The 18026-nt window shown below is 44.5% G+C and overlaps 1 protein-coding gene across 3 annotated transcripts in view; it reads left to right on the top strand.

Moving 5' to 3' along the window:
* The window catches only part of PIGN (phosphatidylinositol glycan anchor biosynthesis class N), a 1975532-nt gene that overhangs the window by 504357 nt on the left and 1453149 nt on the right, over nt 1-18026 (top strand). For all 3 annotated transcript variants that reach the window (XM_069613664.1, XM_069613662.1, XM_069613663.1), the window contains one exon: nt 1019-1111. In XM_069613664.1, coding sequence (XP_069469765.1) covers nt 1019-1111 — 93 coding nt within the window. The remainder of the gene's footprint in view (nt 1-1018; nt 1112-18026) is intronic.

Genomic DNA, 18026 nt, shown 5'->3' with positions numbered 1-18026 from the left:
ACTAAGACTGTGAACAAGACAGGAGCAACAAAAAGCAAACTTTGTTGTGAATACCGACTTACCCAGGTCAGGAGAATACATACCAGAAGAAGGGCTAAATTGGAAACAGTTTGGACTACCTGACAAGAACACTGTATTAACTACAGCTGAGCGACATTGCTTTTGTTGATTTGGATTTGAACCCGTATACAAAGCCAAGAGCTGGAAGAGACTGTGAGAACTCTTTGGGTGTGGGTCAGACAATCAGCCACCACTAATTTACTCTAAAGGGAGTAACCCCATGTTAATCTGAACCTTAGTCTTTCTTTCCTTCTTTCTTTCTTTCTTTAGTGGCAGGGCACTCAGGGTAGAAATAGGTTAGCATAGTTTTGACAGAGTTAATATTTGTGAGTAGTCCTGACGTGCACCTGTTTGTTGTTTTCTAGCATAACGAGTTCATCATAGAACTAGGGCCTAGAGTAGGTTTTTCTTTAAGTTGTCCAGTAAACCATCTCGTTCAAACATGTCACCACCCAAAACTAAGACTTGGGGATACCCATTTGTAGTTCTCTACCTTTTTCACTAGCAGGTTATCTTTCTTGCTCAGACACAATTACATTACTTGATTATTGTATGCTAAACTCCCTCTACCATGTTTATTTGCTCAGCACTGGGATTGTTGCATCTGTAGCCTTGCTTGCTTTGGCCTTTTGATATGTATACTTCAGATCCATTGCAATTCATTGCTCAGGCCTTTTCTGTACATGTGCTGTAATGTGCTTGAACATTAGATAGAGGATTAAACATTGGAATAATTTTAGGATTGCAATGGGATTTTGCCAGATATTACAACATGCAGCCCAAGTTTCCCAATCATGGCTTTTGGCAGAATTGCTTGATTCTTTTGAAGAGCACAAGCACTGCTTCTGCTGCACTGACATGTTCTAAGATTTTTTTTAAAATATTTTAATTACCTCAAGTAGTTACATTGCAACCTTGTGATTCTTTTTTAAATCATTTGGGTGTTGATTTTTTGCAGGGAATTCTGCCTTTGGAATATCTGAACAATAGTGATCGATTTAAAGCAGAAAGTATGGCTACCAATGCTCTTCAAGTCTTGGAGCAGTTCAACGTAAGTAAACAAAAAATAGTTGGAAAAATTTGGTTTATGCAAATGTTTAAAATAATGTTTCTTGCAACAACATTTTTAACCAATTTTTTTATACCGATTTAGAACACAACGTAACCCGAGGGCTGTACAAAACCAGTAAACATAAGTAATATAAATGTACGGACTTAAATACATTCAGCGAAACATGTATTAACACTGTATTACTCTTCCTAATTACAGTCCAGACACTCTGGTCGTCAGTGCCATGCCATGTGACGAGCAATCAAGCTTGCTCTTCCAACTAAACCTCACTTAAAACAAGCATAGGCATGGGAAAGCCACTTGACAGGAACTGCCACAGTGGTGTTAATTGGCCATTGATGGTAGTAGGTGCAAAATGGTGCGAGTACCTGGGCATCTAATAGCAGTGCCTAGCAAATGCCTAATACTTATACACAAGCTAAACCTGTTGGCCTTGTGAATGCTTGTTTTTAATAGGACTTAATTCCAGTTAAGTCATTAGCTCTCAGAAGAATACTTTGAAAAAACACTGGCAGGCACTTTGAATGCAACGTTTGATGGTAAGGATTGATTAAATCAAGCTCAAAGAGTTCCCATGAAGAGGTGGTTTGGGAGAGGCAGAAACTGGGTGAGAATGGTTATAGGGATTAGCAAATGGATGTGCTCATAACCAAACACCTACAAGCTGTGTGTCCCTCCTCATATGCCATTTCTCCCTAGCTGTACTCTAATGCAATAGTTTCACTTATTCGCCCAAACTCAAAAAGGAAGCCTTAATTTCCCGCCAGATCACTCAAGCACCCATGTTTTGTCGGTCAATAAACTGAAAGGACTTGCTAAGCAAGAGTGATCATTTGACAATGAAGGTTACTGGCTATGTAATCAGGATATTATGCGGAGCCCAAAGTGTTCCTGCTGCAGTCCATGTGTTTCTTAAAGATCCATGGTGATGAAACCTTTGCCTTGAAGTGATACTGGCTGGTTATTGTGTATGTAACATGAATTTCTGAGAAAGGCAGAGGTATTTGTAGCCCATGACAGGGGTAAGTCTTTTTTTCTTTAAAAGAAACAGGGAAAAAGTATTTTAAAGATAAAGCTAACTTGTGGTTCTAGTGACGCACAGGGCATATATGACGCTGCAGCAAATATCAAAGTTTCCGGGTGCAGCGTTACAGGGCTGTCCGAGGTGCAAGGCGACAGACGCTGGGATGCTTCATGTGTTCTGGGAATGTCCAGTGGCGGGTTTATATTGGCAGGAGGTGGCGAATAGACTACAGAAAGGGGGTTGGAATTGGATGTGCTTTCCCTGGGTGCTTGTCTGCTGGGTCGGTTCGCACGCCCCAAAGGCCGGAAACATGTTAGAAAAATGAAGGATCTTGCGTCTATCCGGGCCAAACGTAGAATTGCTAGGGCATGGAAATCTCCCAAAGGCCCGGGAGAAGCGGAATGGTGGAGGGACCTGCACAGGTGGAGGTCGGCGTAAACAGCGGCATGGAAAGGGGCGGTGTGGCGTGACCATGAGGAGGCCACAAGGGAAATCAAAGGATGGGAAGTTTTGTTACAAACTTTGTTCATCAGGGTAGCCACGGAAGAGATAGATGTGAATTGACCTTGACGAAAGCGCAAGGTGCTCCTAATCATCTGAAATATAGTGCGTTTACAACATAGTGGCGAAGCAGGAAAGGCTAGAGGGTAGGAGTTGGGGGTTGGGGGGGAATAGGTTGGGGAATGTTAGAGTTGAGATTATGATATGCTACAATGTATGATTGTTGAAATTGCATATCTTTATGTTGTGTAATGTTTTCATTTATGCATCTTTAAAAATCAATAAAACAAATTTAAAAATAAAGCTTACTCGTGGCTGTCTGTCTGCCTGTCCCGGCTTCGTCCTCAAAGTGTAAGGCACTGTGGTATGGAAAAGGTTTAATAATGTAGTGAAAATTGGCAGAAAATTAAAAGGAGTTTTAATTAAGCTGAAGAAATAATTAGTTGTAAAGAGTAGGTTTTCAGCAAATCAATAAAGCTTTGTGTTCATTTGGCTTTGCCCATGGCTGTAATACAAAAGTACATTTGGGATTGGCAGGCTGACCTTTTTTCCTTCATGTAAAGAGTTTGACTTTCAGGCGTTAAGAGTATTTGTTCTGCAAATATGCACACACAGACTCGGCCACATACTAAAATAATGAAAAACAGCTGAAGAAGTGAGACTTCATAAAAATCTGTAATGCAAGTGCTACCGTGACTTTCCCCTTCTGAAAAAAGTGAGCCCAATTTCCTGCAGTGAAAGTGTGTACTTTGTTGTGCTATGTTTTGGTTTGTCTTTAAAGGAATAGTGCGCTCAGAAATATTATTTGCTAAAATGATGCTCAATAGTCTAAAACATAGTTTAGACATATTTTGAATGAAAGCTCTTATGTAAACACTTTGAGCAAACAAGGCTCAATTTGCGATTTCAGGCAGCCTCCTCAGCTCTGCCCTGGTGGCACTGAACAAGCAGAAAAAGCCCGCTATTGGGAGCCTTTGCTTACTGCAGCCAGAGCAGAGCTGAGGAGGCTGCCTTCACTTTCATTTTACGTTTTCGGTGCTCCCTTACTCCAGGGAAGCACAGAAATGGTAAAATGAAGGCAAAAAGCCGAGGCGCGTCAATTAAAAATACAACATTGTTGTATTTGTGATTGCCGTAGTTGGAAAACCACGGAAATCATAAATACAGATTGTTGTTATTCTCACTGCGGCGGCTTTCACGTGGAGTCTCCTGGGGTCCCCCAACCCTGAGGGAGTCCAGGAGACTCCAAGCGAAAGCTGGCGCATTCAGAATAATAACACTGTTGTGTTTGTAAATACTGCTGCATTTAAAAATACCACAACGTTGTATTTCTCACTGCGGCAGCTTTCACTTGGAGTCTCCTAGACTCCCTCAGGGTTGGGGGAGCCCAGGAGACTCCACGCGAAAGCTGCCGCAGTGAGAAGCACACCCGCGTTGTGTTTCTGCCTCCAGCGGCTTTCACTTTGGGGCTCCTAGGCTCCCCCGGAGGAGCCCGGAGACCCAAAGTGAAATCTGCTGCAGGCAGAAACACCGCGGCATGGAAACGCAACCGTGTTGTGTTTCTGCCTGCCTTGGCTTTCACTTTGGGTCTCCGGGGCTCCCTTGGGGGAGCCCAGGAGCCCCAAAGTGAAAGCCGCTGCAGGCAGAAACACAACGTGGGTGTATTTTGAAATGCTGCAGTGCTTCTCGCCCCCGAGACCCAAAGTGAAAGCCAAGGCGGGCAGAAACACAGCGGCATGGAAACACAACCGCGTTGTGTTTCTGCCTGCCTTGGCTTTCTCTTTGGGTCTCCCGGGCTCCACTGGGGGATCCCCAGAGACCCAAAGTGATGGCCACGGCAGGCAGAAACACAACGCGGTTGTGTTTAAAAAAAACGCTGCAGTTTTTCTTTCTAAGTTTCTCGAGCTCCTCCATCTCGGAGGAGCGCGAGAAACCTAGAAAGAAACTCGCAGCGTTTTTAAATACAACAGCGTTGTATTTACGTTTGCGGTAGCCCCCAGGGGGCTCCAAGCTGAAGCTACCGCAAACATAAATACAACGTTTTAAAAGCTGCAGTTTTATTTCTAAGTTTTCCGGGCCTGGAAAAACTTAGAAAATAACCTGCAGCTAGTGCTTATTTAAAAAAATGAAATTAGCACTTACCGGGATGCAGCTTTCCTGCCTGCAGTCTCTGGTCTCGGTCCTCCGGCACCAATGAAGCAAAAGCCACCCAGTGGTAGCTTTTGTTTACTACAGCTGGCTGGCTTTTGCTTAATTAGTGCCGCAAGGGCAAGCACAGGCGGCATCCATTTCACAAAATGAATGCCTCCTAGTGCTTCCCATTTTAAAGTTTGAGCTTCATTTGCTCAATACTTTACATAGGGACTTATTGTTTTTTATATATTTCTTTTATTATTGGCCATCTTTTTTGCCAATAATATTTCTGAGTGCACTATTCCTTTAATGATTTATTGAGCAGTCATGTGGTGTGTTTGTGATCATGGAAATGTGAACATGATGAACGGAGCGGTTTGTGAATACCGAACTGAATTAAAATTGGGAAGGCCGCGGAAGGGCCCGAAAGCAGTGAACTTTAAACCGGATAAGAATCACATAAGCAGAGGGTAAATTCCCAGCAGGAGAGTGAAATGGGAATTTTCGGTTAATTTTGATATGAATGAAATGAAGTTTTGAATGCCGAACCAAAGGAAAGTAATAATGAGTGAATGCCACATGATTGGAAAGCTGAGAAAATCGTTTCCTGATACAAAGGAGCTGTGAATCATAAAAACTAAAGAAAGCAGGTATTTGTAATGAATATAAAGAACTGTGAATTGTAGAAGCTGAGAAAAAGCAAGCTTCGTCAAGAGCCATAAGGAAAAGAGGAATTGTACAAGTTGAAATTGTGGCAAAACTATGAAAAGGTTTTTATACTCCAGCAAGTCAATGGTGACAAAACAAGTGTTGAAAAGGACTTCAAGAAAATAAGTGCATTACCACTGGTGAGCTGAAGCAGTGGTGGTATAAATGTGGAAAAGAAGCCAATCAGGTGTGTCGGTTGCAAGACCTGTAATTGGTGGAGTGTGTTGTCCGACAACTGCATCTGGACCAAGAACACCCCACTAAAGAGAAGCCACTGGACTCACCTATATACGTCCATGATTGAATATCAAGATAAGCTAGTACAACGGGAACTGAAAGAGTTGAACTGTGTGATATTAAGAACCAAAAAGCCTGAACACTGGGAAGAATCCCGAGGAATTGTGTTGTTGTGAAAACAGTGAGAGGCCTGAAAACTTGGGGAAGGGAATCCCTGTTTTATTAAAAGTTAACTATTTGGAATCCTGGGGATGGGAGAGCCCCTTTCTGACCAAGAGCTGGAAGAAGCTCAGAAGTTTTGTTTGAACACTTTTTTATTTGATGCTGACATCCCTACAGAGTTTGAACAAATAGATGTGAGGGCAAGTATAGGTACAGACGGACATTTACTTTAGACTTCCTGACACAGACTATCCTTAGTTTCAGTTACGTAGGGAAATCCCACTTTAGCATCGGGCAATCCCACTTTACCCCAACCTCTTTGTGATTTTAATAAATGTTTTCAGCCCAAACTTTACTCTGTTGACTGCGTCTACTTCCTGATGCCTTCACAAAACACACACTTGTAATTACCTGCTGTACTCTCTTGCCAGGGCTTTTTGTAATCCGGTACCTGTAACTGCCTGGCATAGTCTTCTGCCAGGGCTTCTCTCAAATGCTCAAACTCATAGCTGTATAGTACACTCTCCTGCCAGGTCTTTTCATGTGTGAGCTCCTGCTCACTTTCTCATCTTTGTTGGTTCTGCCTTTTGGCCTTCTTGGCTAATATGTTTGGTTTCTTATATATGGTTTCTTTAGTGTCTTCCTCATATACTTGCAGCAAACATTGACAAACACGAAAGTCTCTTCACTTAGAAAACTGCTCTTTCAGTCTCTCCCACTAGTTTTATAAACTGTTCCTTTTCTCTCTTGGTTTCATTATTTGCAATTGTATCAGTTTAGCTTAGCCACCAATACGCCCTGGTGTTCCCTCTGTCCTTTTGTGGACTCACCGGATCTTGACGGCTTTTATTATTTATTTATTTATTTATTTTAATTCTTATAAAGCGCCAACATGCCCGTAGGCCTCAGGGCGCACATAGAAACTTAACAGGACAGACAAACATATAGAGAAGCCTATATAGAGCAGAGAAGGAGAAAGGTCAAGGAGTTATTCCATATTGAACAAATGGGTTTTTACGGTGCGTTTGAATACGGAGTAGTTCTGAATCTGCCGCATCTGGGCTGGAAGTTTGTTCCAGAGCAGGGGTCCCTGTGCATCAAGAGTTGTGCCACCAAATTTAGCTGTCCTAATTTTGGGCTGTTTGAGAATGATGGCCAAGGATGACCGAAGGTTCCTAATGTTTGGCTTAATACTTATACGGTCTGACAGGTAGGTGGGACTGCTGAAACTAAGGCATTTATGAGTCGTGGTTAATATCTTATGGGTTATACGGTGTTTAATGGGGAGCCAATGAAGTTTTTTCCTGAAGGTGGAAATGTGTGTGCGACGGGACTGAATGAAGATATTGCGCACAGCATTATTCTGAGCCACTTGTAATGATTGGATGTTGAGAGCTGTGGTGCCCTCTAGGAGGCTGATACAGTAATCCAATCTAGAATGAATTAGTGCGGTGGAAATAAGAGCGCAGTTCTCTTGTGATATGAATGGGCGAATATACCCTATTCTCTTATTTATGAGACCGCAGCTTGATTTGATGCTGGAGATATGAAATTTCATTGAGAGATCTTCGTCAAGAACAACTCCCAATGTCTTAACCTTCTTCTGAACGAGAATGGTGTTATCAGCAATATGGAAGCTAGCATAGTCGGGATCTGTTTTAGATGCCACAATGAGAATTTCAGTTTTTTTATCATTGAGGGCAAGAGAATTGCAGGCCATCCAGTCTTGTATAGCTTTGTATATTTTGTTGATGGTTGCAGAATCGCTGCTATAAAGGCCACTCAGCTGTATAACCACTTGAGTATCATCGGCGTAGTTCGTATATTGCACGCCTAGTTTGTTTAAGAGGTCAAGAAGAGGACGAATCGATAGATTGAAAAGCAAGGGCGATAGACAGGAGCCCTGCGGAACTCCGCATGTCTGAGAAATTGGAGCAGATTGGCTATCGCCCACGCAAACCCTTACCATTCTGGGACCCAGAGAAGAGGCAATCCATCTGGATGCATTTGCGGAGGACCTGGCGACCTCTCCGAGCCTTGACACCAGTAAGCTGTGATCAACTAGGTCGAAGGCTGCGGAGAGGTCAAGTAACATGAGCAAGGCAGCTTGATTATTATCAGCTATGCTAGCTAAGGTAGATTTGAGATCTAGCATAGCTGTCTCAGTCCCATGACGTGCCCTATAGCCCGACTGACGGGTGCCCAGGATATTGTATTTTTCGACATGGGCCTGTAGCTGTAAATAGGCCAATTTATCAATTATTTTGAGAACATAAGGCACCTTGGTAATAGGCCTGTAGTTGTCCTTATTCGCTGGATCGAGGTTCTCCTTTTTCAGTAAGGGTGTGACCCATGCCGACTTTAACAGTTCCGGCACCAGACCCTCATCAAAAGAGAGATTTACCAATTTAGTGATCCATGGAACCAGAGTTTCTAAAGACTCTTTAAGAGTACTTGTAGGACAGTCGTCGGCAGGACAGGACGTGTCTTTGTGGTCTTTTATGACTTTAAATACTTCATCTTCAGTATAGTGCATAAAGGAGAATTGAGGAATATCGTTTTCGCAGTTGCTGGGCGAAGTGGTGTCTATGAGGTTTTGCGTAGATGTTACGTTACCTAGGGCTTTTTTTATTTTTTCCTTGTGAGAATCAATCTTGAGTGAAAAAGCATCATGAATGCTCTGGCACCATTTATTGTCCTTGACGATATTATTAGAGGTTGGGGGCTGACTTTGGAATTCTGCTAAGATTTTAAAAAGCTCCCCTGTATTTGATTGAGCATTCACTATTCTTGCATTGTAATGTGTGGCCTTTGCTTCTGTGATGAGTTTTTTATAATTAATGATGGATTTTTTATAGTTAGTTTGTGTGCTGTTGTTAGGATTTTTCCTCCAGGCCCTTTCGAGAGCTCTTTTTTCTTGTCTGGCTACAAGAATTTCATTGGTGAACCAGGTGTTGTTTGTGGTTTCAGTCTTTATTGTCTTCATTTTTAGTGGGGCAAGATCGTTAACTGTTTCTTCAATGTTATTTGACAAGTGGTTGATAAGTTCAGAGGATTCCGTGAAGTTGTCAAGAGGTTGAAGTTTAGAAGACAGGAATGTGGTAAAATTAGGAGCTGTTAGATTCTTCAGGTTACGAGACATTTTCTGTATGCGTGGATGGGCGTTATGTTTTGGAGGAGGGATGGTAGTGAAATCTTAGCTTGAATAAGAAAATGGTCAGACCAGATACATGGTGTGGCCGAGATATTGGACATATTGACATTTTGAGACAGAAGCCAGTCTAGGGTGTGACCCTTGTTTTGCGTGGGAGACTTCATCCACTGAGTAAGGCCGAAAGAGGTGATAGTGTCCATCAGCTTGGTGCCTGCTTTGTCTTGTTGGTTGTTAGCCCAGTGATTAAAGTCGCCCATAATGATAATTGGGCCTTTAGTGGTACAAATCTGGGCCAGTAGATCACTTAACTGTTCTTCAAATAGGGGCATGGTTTTAGGTGGGCGATAGATTGTTAGTGTATTTAAAGTGGTGTGAGAGGAGGTTTTCATTTTCACCCATAAACTCTCACAGCCTTCCGGAGAGGTATGGGGAATCTCATAACATTCGAGACTTGATTTACACATCAGAGCCACTCCACCGCCTTTGCCCTGCAAACGATCAGCTCTGAAAAGAGTGTAATCGTCAGGCATGGACAGTGTAGCTTGGGTGGGGAGCTCGGGGTTGAGCCATGTTTCAGTTATGCCAAAGAAGTCGGGCTTAAGCTCATTAGTTAGGTCTGAAATTTCCACACCGTGCTTGTATAGCGAACGTGTGTTGAGAAGGGAGAGAGAGAGCACCAACAAGGGTGCAATCTTTGAATTCAAATTTGACTTGCACAGTGTTTTCTTTAAGCACATGATGAAACAAAGGCAGAGTGCATAAACAACTTACTTAGAAGAGGATGCGTCTGCTAGACGCAGAGTTTCCCCTCGAGCCGGCGAGCTGCGGCGATGACCGGTGAAGACCGGCGCGACCCAGAAGCGCCGGCGCTGAAGCGCCTGAACAATCAAGAAGAACCCTAGTGGTTCTGGGAAATGTAGTTCGAGAAAACTACTTCCAGTTCCTTGCAGACCTGAGAGTGCTTTGCTCTCTGCCACTCACACCAGCAGTCATACAGTGTGTTACCTAGACAGTGGTGCGTTACACAAGAAATTCCTAAACAGTTGAAAATCAGGGAATCACAAATAAAGTCGACATAGGAGTCGTGCGCAGCGTGATGACACGTGCAAACAGGTAAAATGCCAATGGCAACAGCAGTACCTGTAAAGAAAGATGAACTGCAGGGGGAGTCCAGCCAATATATGTGGCGAGCGGCGTGACCGGTGAAGACCGGCGCGACCCAGAAGCGCCGGCGCTGAAGCGCCTGAACAATCAAGAAGAACCCTAGGGGTTCTGGGAAATGTAGTTCGAGAAAACTACTTCCAGTTCCTTGCAGACCTGAGAGTGCTTTGCTCTCTGCCACTCACACCAGCAGTCATACAGTGTGTTACCTAGACAGTGGTGCGTTACACAAGAAATTCCTAAACAGTTGAAAATCAGGGAATCACAAATAAAGTCGACATAGGAGTCGTGCGCAGCGTGATGACACGTGCAAACAGGTAAAATGCCAATGGCAACAGCAGTACCTGTAAAGAAAGATGAACTGCAGGGGGAGTCCAGCCAATATATGTGGCGAGCGGCGTGACCGGTGAAGACCGGCGCGACCCAGAAGCGCCGGCGCTGAAGCGCCTGAACAATCAAGAAGAACCCTAGGGGTTCTGGGAAATGTAGTTCGAGAAAACTACTTCCAGTTCCTTGCAGACCTGAGAGTGCTTTGCTCTCTGCCACTCACACCAGCAGTCATACAGATCATCGCCGGCCACGGTCTGCCGGCGATGGTCGCCTCCTGCTTTCTGCTTGGTGACCCTTTCTCCACTGTGTTGCTGCTTCCTGAGGCTTCTGCTGCGCTCGTCTGCTTCACATGGGATTCTGATGAGCAAAGTGCTGTTCACCCAGGAGCCCTCCTCTGGATTCTGGCGTTCTTGCTGCATGTCGTCCACTTCCAGCAGTCTTCTCCTTTCAGACGTCCTTTTGCACAGAGTGGAGCAACATGGTCCTGCCAGCTGCTTCCCTGTGGCTCTTACTTCTGTGATTTAAATGTTCCGGACACAGGTGTGCGTTCGCTGCCACTAGAGTGCTGCCTGTGCTCGTGGATTTCTGTGCTCTGCATTTCTGCATTCCTCTTCTTCGTCTCAGTGTTGTGGGGGATTGTGGGAATTGTAGTCCATAAAAACACTGTAGGAATGTTTGCAATGTATTATAAAGGCAAACTAGGTGTATAAGAAGAGTGTGTGGGATTAGGAGAAGTGTCTTACATAATTTTACAAGGCCAGTTAGGATCTGAGAATTGGCCTTTGGAATGTAACAAAAGATTCTTACTACTCTCCATAGGTGGTAGAGGGGAGGTATTAAAATAGGCTATTAGGGACTAGGGGAGTCAGAGATGTATCTTCTATAAGGAAAGGGGGATACCATGTCTCACCCAATGATACCACCACCCTCTCCTGGAGGTTGTCTCCACCATGGGATTCTCCCTCATATAATCACATGGGAGGGTTCCATGTGTTAATATCCCCGCAAAAATATCGCCATACAAAGATATCGGCATATTTCTGCGGTGATATTAAGGCATGGAACCTGAGGGGGACACCCCTGCAACACCCATATTATTTTAAAGGGAGTGGGGGACACCCCTGCAGCCCCTGCTCCCAATAACCCCAAATATTATCCCCACTAAAAATATCGCCTATGGCCGTTCCCGACGACCATATATACGGCAATATTTTTGGTGCGGATAATATTACTTGATACCCATGGGAGGAGGTTACCACCGGGATAGGAGTGATGATACCATTGGATTCAACACACTATACTGTAATTAGTGATCGGCTGCTGTTTGTGTCCGTGAGCGCTGCTGATGCAAATCTTTTCTTTTCATGACAAAGTGTAAATTTCTCTTTGGAATTTGGTAGCCCTATCTGTGGTCGATATGATAATGCTTGCTTAACCGGTATCCGGTAAGAATATCCCTATATATATGTTCGCTGTATATAATGTCGCTGGGAAAAGGTTGTGGTGACATTATATAGGTGACCATATATATAGGGACAGGGGGAGCAGGGATGCGGGGGTGTCCCCCGCTACCCTTGAAAAAAAGGGTTTGGGGGTTGCAGGGATGTCCCCCGCATGTTCCATGTAATAATGTCCCCACAAAAAAATGCAATTTTTCGGTGAAATTTTTGCATGCCGATATTTTTGAGGGGACATTATTACATGAAACCGCTTAACCATGCTACAGGCTTCCTCTGCCTCTTGTGTCATCTGTAAGGGTTTTGCTGTAGTGGATTTACTATTTTTGCATAGTCTAATATCCATTACCTACAGTATCCTACCATTCCCAAAAATGTTCTCTTCTGTTTTATTACCCGAGGCTTATGAACTTTTAAGATTCTGTACGGGAACATGCTACAAATCCATATCCTAACATAATGTCATGCTCTAAATAGTGCACTCTTTTCACAACTATAACTTGTCTCTGGAAGCCTTGTGCCTTAGTTTGCTAATGCGGTTAGTAGCACATTGGCTTGTCCTGCTCACAAGCTACCTATAAGGCACTGATAAATAGGAGATTGTCTAAACTAAAGTTTAGTTTCTAGAGAACTTGATATCATCTATATTCTTTTTGTGCTGCTGTGAGAAGAGTGTAGGAGATTCGGTGTACGCCGGTGGCAGCCTGGACCACGTGTACTGAAATCCGTGGTAAGAAAATGTGACCAAATATGTAATGTCTGGATGCATGGGGATTGAGAAAAATGCAGAGCAAATATCTACCACTGTGAAGTGAGTGGCAGTGGGATACAGGATATTATAGTTGCCAGGTTTGGGCCTATTGGAAACACTTGTATGACCACTGCATTAACAGTCTTAAATCCTGAACAAATGTGGATGCATCGTTCCCTTGCTTCTTGGCTGGAAAAATTGGGGTCTACTTGTGGGAACTATAATTCCTTGTTTTTTTTTATATATTTTTATTGGTTTTTACAACATGTAACTGGAACATTTCCCATTTACCCTCCCTGCCCCCCCTCTTCCCCCCGTCACCCCCTCCGGGTCGAGTGTGTCTTAATTCGTGAGGCCGAGGGCATGCATCTTTTGTATCATTTAAATAGGTCCAATATCCTTATATCCTTATCTTATGCGGACACCACTGTTCCATATAGTCACTTTGGAGTTATTCAAGGGCGGTGTCCCAGTCCTGTCTGAATTTATGATGGTTCCCCTAAATATTGTATGTTAAGAGTTCCATTGTTATATGGGACCAAACTCTCCTTATCCAGTCTATCGCCAGTGGAGGGTCTCTTTGTTTCCATTTATGGGCTGTTTCCAGCCAGGCTCCTATCAAGAGACCCATAAAGTTGCACTTTTGCATTTTGGTGATATGTTTATTTTTCCGGTTCCATAACCCGCACATCCATACCTCTTCTCCTTGGTTCCCCAAATCCGGGAGCATAGAGTGGATCTGGGACTTCACCTCTGTCCAGAACTGCTGAAGTTTCGGGCATTCCCACCATATATGTCTCCAGTTCCCTTCCCCTCCGCAGTCCCTCCAGCATTCACTTGAGGAGCTCCTGTACATTATATGGAACCTCTCTGGGGTCTAGTGCCACTGTATAAGTATTTTCATCCACATTTCTTTAGGTTGAATAGCATTGGTGAGTTTAGGTATTAACCCCCATATGTATTCCCATCGGTCTCTAGGGATTGAAGTGCGTAGTGTTTTCTCCCATCTCTTTATGTACACCCATTTTATGTCCTCTTCTGAGGTATTGATAAACTTGTATGTGTTTGATATGAATTTTGTGGTCCCTGTGTTTGTCATAATGTATGTTTCGAATGGGGTAAAGTCCCTTAGCGCAGCTTCTTTCATTCGGGGGGTGCTTAACCAATGATAATTGCTTGTTTTAACAAGGATTCTATAAGGGGTGCTATCGGATATCTTGGTAACAGGTATTGTGGAATTCTCGGCAGCCTCTTCGAGTGATCTTCTTTAATCTTCACTCATTCAGAATTTCTAATGCACCCTTCTTAATTATCATGAGTGGACTAGACAGAGAGTGTCAAAAACTGAGTTCAGTAACTCCTCTGGGGACCAAAGTGCCCATTCGTGTTGTGCAGGTTTCTTGAGTGCAATATGCAGTGTTGCGAACACTGCCTCTGCGTTTTTTACTAGCAACGTCTAAAAATACTCTATCTGGTGTACAGTGTGTTGAACAGTTCAGTTTATCCAACAAATCCTTACCTAACCAGTTCACTGGGGCTCATGGACTCAACAAGAAGGCATGCTGATCAGTGATTGGCCCAAGTGTAGGGATAGCCCCACCTCAGGTGAGCATTGGTATACAGGGCTGAACCTTTTATTCTTTAACATAGTGAGCAAAGAGTATACATTCAGATTTTATGGGGTTGCATTTGTGGTTCACATCTGCCTCATTCTTAGACGGGCAAAAGTGTAATATCTCTCAGAGAAGATACCCAAAGATATAGTGGAGTATTGTCATCCTGCTGATGGATATTTACTTTGTACATTTGCGCCAAGTCTCCGAATGGTTCCACATACATGGTGAACTAAATGGGTAACAACATGAAGCCCGAAGGGACAGACAGGTTGCATATCTCAAAGAGCTCAACTATATTGCCTGAAGTCTGGAGGACAGGAACAAGCAAAGCCAGTTCACAACTTGGCCACATAGTCACATCTGAGCGACAAGATTGGCTTTCACAGTTTACCGTATTGAATGATGGTGATAGGTCAAGAGGAACCAGCAGACAAACTTCTTCTATGCATGTAATTTTAAGGCTATCCTTAACATACAAGCGTGTGAATTTGGTGTTATGCAACCTGCAGAAACCAGATTGGTAGGCATGATGAATCTAAATTGATGAAACATAAACATAAGGAAACAGAAACCAGGCAAGCCAGACCTGGAATGCGGGTCCTATAGGCCCTTGTCCATGCTTAATCAAGATGGCAAAATACTCACGGCAGTGCTAGCCAATAGGTTAAAGAGAGTAATTGGCAAGCTGATACACCCAGATCAAACGGGTTATGTACCTGGCAGAAATATCACAGATAACCACGGGAGGCTGCATCATATCATTGATCAAACCAAGGAAGACTCGGGCGAGATGGCTATTGTGTCGTTGGACGCGGTGAAAGCCTTTGATTCAGTGCGGTGGCCGTGGTTGAAAGCGACCCTGAAGGGATACGGAATGGGACCAGGATATACCAGATGGGTCCAGTTGCTAAACAGCTCCCCGATAGCGAGAGTTAGAACTGGACCCACAATTTCAGACAAATGGCATCTCAGCAGGGGGACCAGACAGGGTTCCCCCTGGTCACCCATGTTATACATCCTGGCTTTATAGCCGCTAGCAATATACCTGCGGCAACAATATGGGGAAGTGGGGATTCACACGACTGGGGGCACACACCTGATATCACTGTATGCAGATGATATGCTTCTCTACCTGCGCTACCTGGAAGAAAATCTGCAATATGTGCTGGAGGTGATGGATCATTATGCCACCCTTTCAGGCATATCGGTGAACCCCGGTAAGTATTGCTTGTTCCCCTTGGGGAGGTATAAGAGCATCCCATTGGTGAGGCTACCAGTCCTGCAGATACCCTGGCAGACCGTGACATTCAAGTATCTGAGGGGTTAATATTTACCATGAAATAGAGATGGAGCACAAACATAATACAGAGAGAGCGATTGAGAGTATTAGGAATAGCATGGCGTTCTGGACTAGGTTGCCCCTGGCCATGATGGGAAGAGCAGCTCTGCTCAAAATGGTTGTCCTGCCCAGACTCTTGCACTTTTTTGTGAATGTCCCGTACCTGATCCCCAGACGCTTCTTTGTGAAACTCCATAGCATGTGCAGGGGCTTTATATGGGGCAACACCAGGAACAGGGTGGCTCTGTGGAAGCTACAGAACACTTGTGATAAGGGGGGCATAAACCTGCCAAACTTTGAACTGTATTACTTGGCGGGACAGCTGTTGTACGTTGCCAGGGGGTTGTCTGTGGAGGATTCTGCGGAAGCTAGGCTTTTGCAGGGTGACCCAGCCCCATACTTCCTAAGAGAGACAGTGTGGATACATAAGACCAAGATGGCGGGAAGGGGGAGACTATTGGAGTTGGGCTGGGAAGTTTGGCGCAGAGCATGGAAAACGGTGGGCGACCCAGACCCGCTCTCTCAGCAGGTCCCGCTGGTGGCTCTATGTGGAGATGACCCCCAATTGTTCGCAGCGGTCCGCAGATACTGGGAACCGGTGAGTTTAGCCACCCTCTGAGATATATGGCAGGAAGGAGAGGTGCTGGAGTTTCCGAGGTTGCAGGAGGAGACAGGGGTGCATAGTGGCCAATACATTACATACATCAGGCTCTTGAAACGGGTAAGGGGGAGGTGACCTGAGACGGCGCTGCCGGAAGAACCTGATGCCACCCTGGAAACGATGTATGATGTCTCTGAGTGTGGACATGAAATATCTAGGATATATGAGCTTTTAAGAGCGAAGGCAGAGAGGGAGCTACTCCAGCTGAGGCATGACTGGGAGGAGGATATAGGAGAATCCATGACAGATGGACAATGGGATAGGGCTCAGAGGTACCACAAAAAGGTGCCCCGGAATGCGAGACTCCAGCAGATTCAGCTATATGTCACCCACAGAGCCTATCTGACCCCGGGAAGAATAGCCAAGTTCGGAGGCTCAGCCATTCAGAAATGCCCCAGGTGCGGAGAGGAGGAGGCAGAGTTACTGCATATGTTCTGGGCTTGCCCAGAGGTGCATATATTTTGGGAAGAAATAAAGTCGAAAATGGCCGGTGGGGGTGTGGTGCTGGATGTGGGGTCTGCTGGAGCATGCATGCTTGGGAACTTCCCCAGGCCACGTAACTCAAAACACATCAACAAAATGAAGGACCTGGCATATATCCTGGCTAAGCGCAGGATTGCGATGTGCTGGAAGGTGGCCCATAGGCCTAGAGTGGAGACTTGGTGGGCGGACCTCTTGTGATGGGCGGAAGCAGAAACTGCGGTTTGGTTTGAAGCGGTCACCAGAGGGGGGAGAAGAGGAAGTGGGTCCCCTGATAGCCTGGAGGCAACTGGTGTCCTCGATGGCTGCCCCTCACCAGGTCAGCCAGGAAACAGAAGACTCTGATGAACCAACTAACACTGAGATACCCGAAAATGCTCATGTTGATGACACTGATGAAACGGCTCGAGTTAGCGGGGAGGGAGGGGGGAGGACAGGAAATGTATAATGTACCGATTTGATATTGATCATGAACGTCCTAAAGTTGTAATGTTTGGAGTGTTGTGTTAAAAATAATAAAAATTATTTTAAAAAAAAAATAAACATAAGGAATCATTTTAAAGTAGATAGTTACCTCGCTCCTTATAACGTTCTGGGAGCAGAGTTTATTAAGCATGATAGTGGCATTAAGAAGCTTTTATTCGATACGGGTACCTCTAGAGTGGCACTAGGGTGGTTGACTAGATGAAACCGGGAGGATGGGTTGGGCCTTACAGATCTGCACAAAAAGTGATAGATAACTAGGTCCACATGGTGTGAAGAATCCTATGGATCCCACACTAAAACCCTGCCTAAAAACTCCTCCCAGGTGGCCAGGGGAAGGCAGACTCTTCCTGATCCCAACCCGGGGGAAGGTGTACAGCGGTAGGATCACCTGGGAGGAGACAGGGACCAGGGTGGCGAGGAGATTCTGTGTTATGAGACACAGTATTTTTCCTCTGACAGGAAGATTCTTACCACTGTACCTAAAGAGGTTATGGCTTGTTGTCATTTTAATGTCTCTCAACCTCATATGAGATCTAAGGTTATAGAATCAGAACAAACTATACCGAAAGAAAGATCCGTTTTGATATCCCAAACTAAATACATTCCTCAATCACAAGGGTACAATGTAAAGGATAAAGGATTATGGAAATGTCTTCACTAAACCATCTTCCTCTGTAATAGCTAATTCTCTTAG

Source organism: Ambystoma mexicanum, chromosome 5p, assembly GCF_040938575.1.
Source record: "Ambystoma mexicanum isolate Mex_15411 chromosome 5p, UKY_AmexF1_1, whole genome shotgun sequence".
Classification (NCBI taxonomy): Eukaryota; Metazoa; Chordata; class Amphibia; order Caudata; family Ambystomatidae; genus Ambystoma; species Ambystoma mexicanum.
The sequence above is the reverse complement of the archived record's forward strand: the minus strand, read 5'-3'. Positions and strand labels throughout refer to the sequence as shown.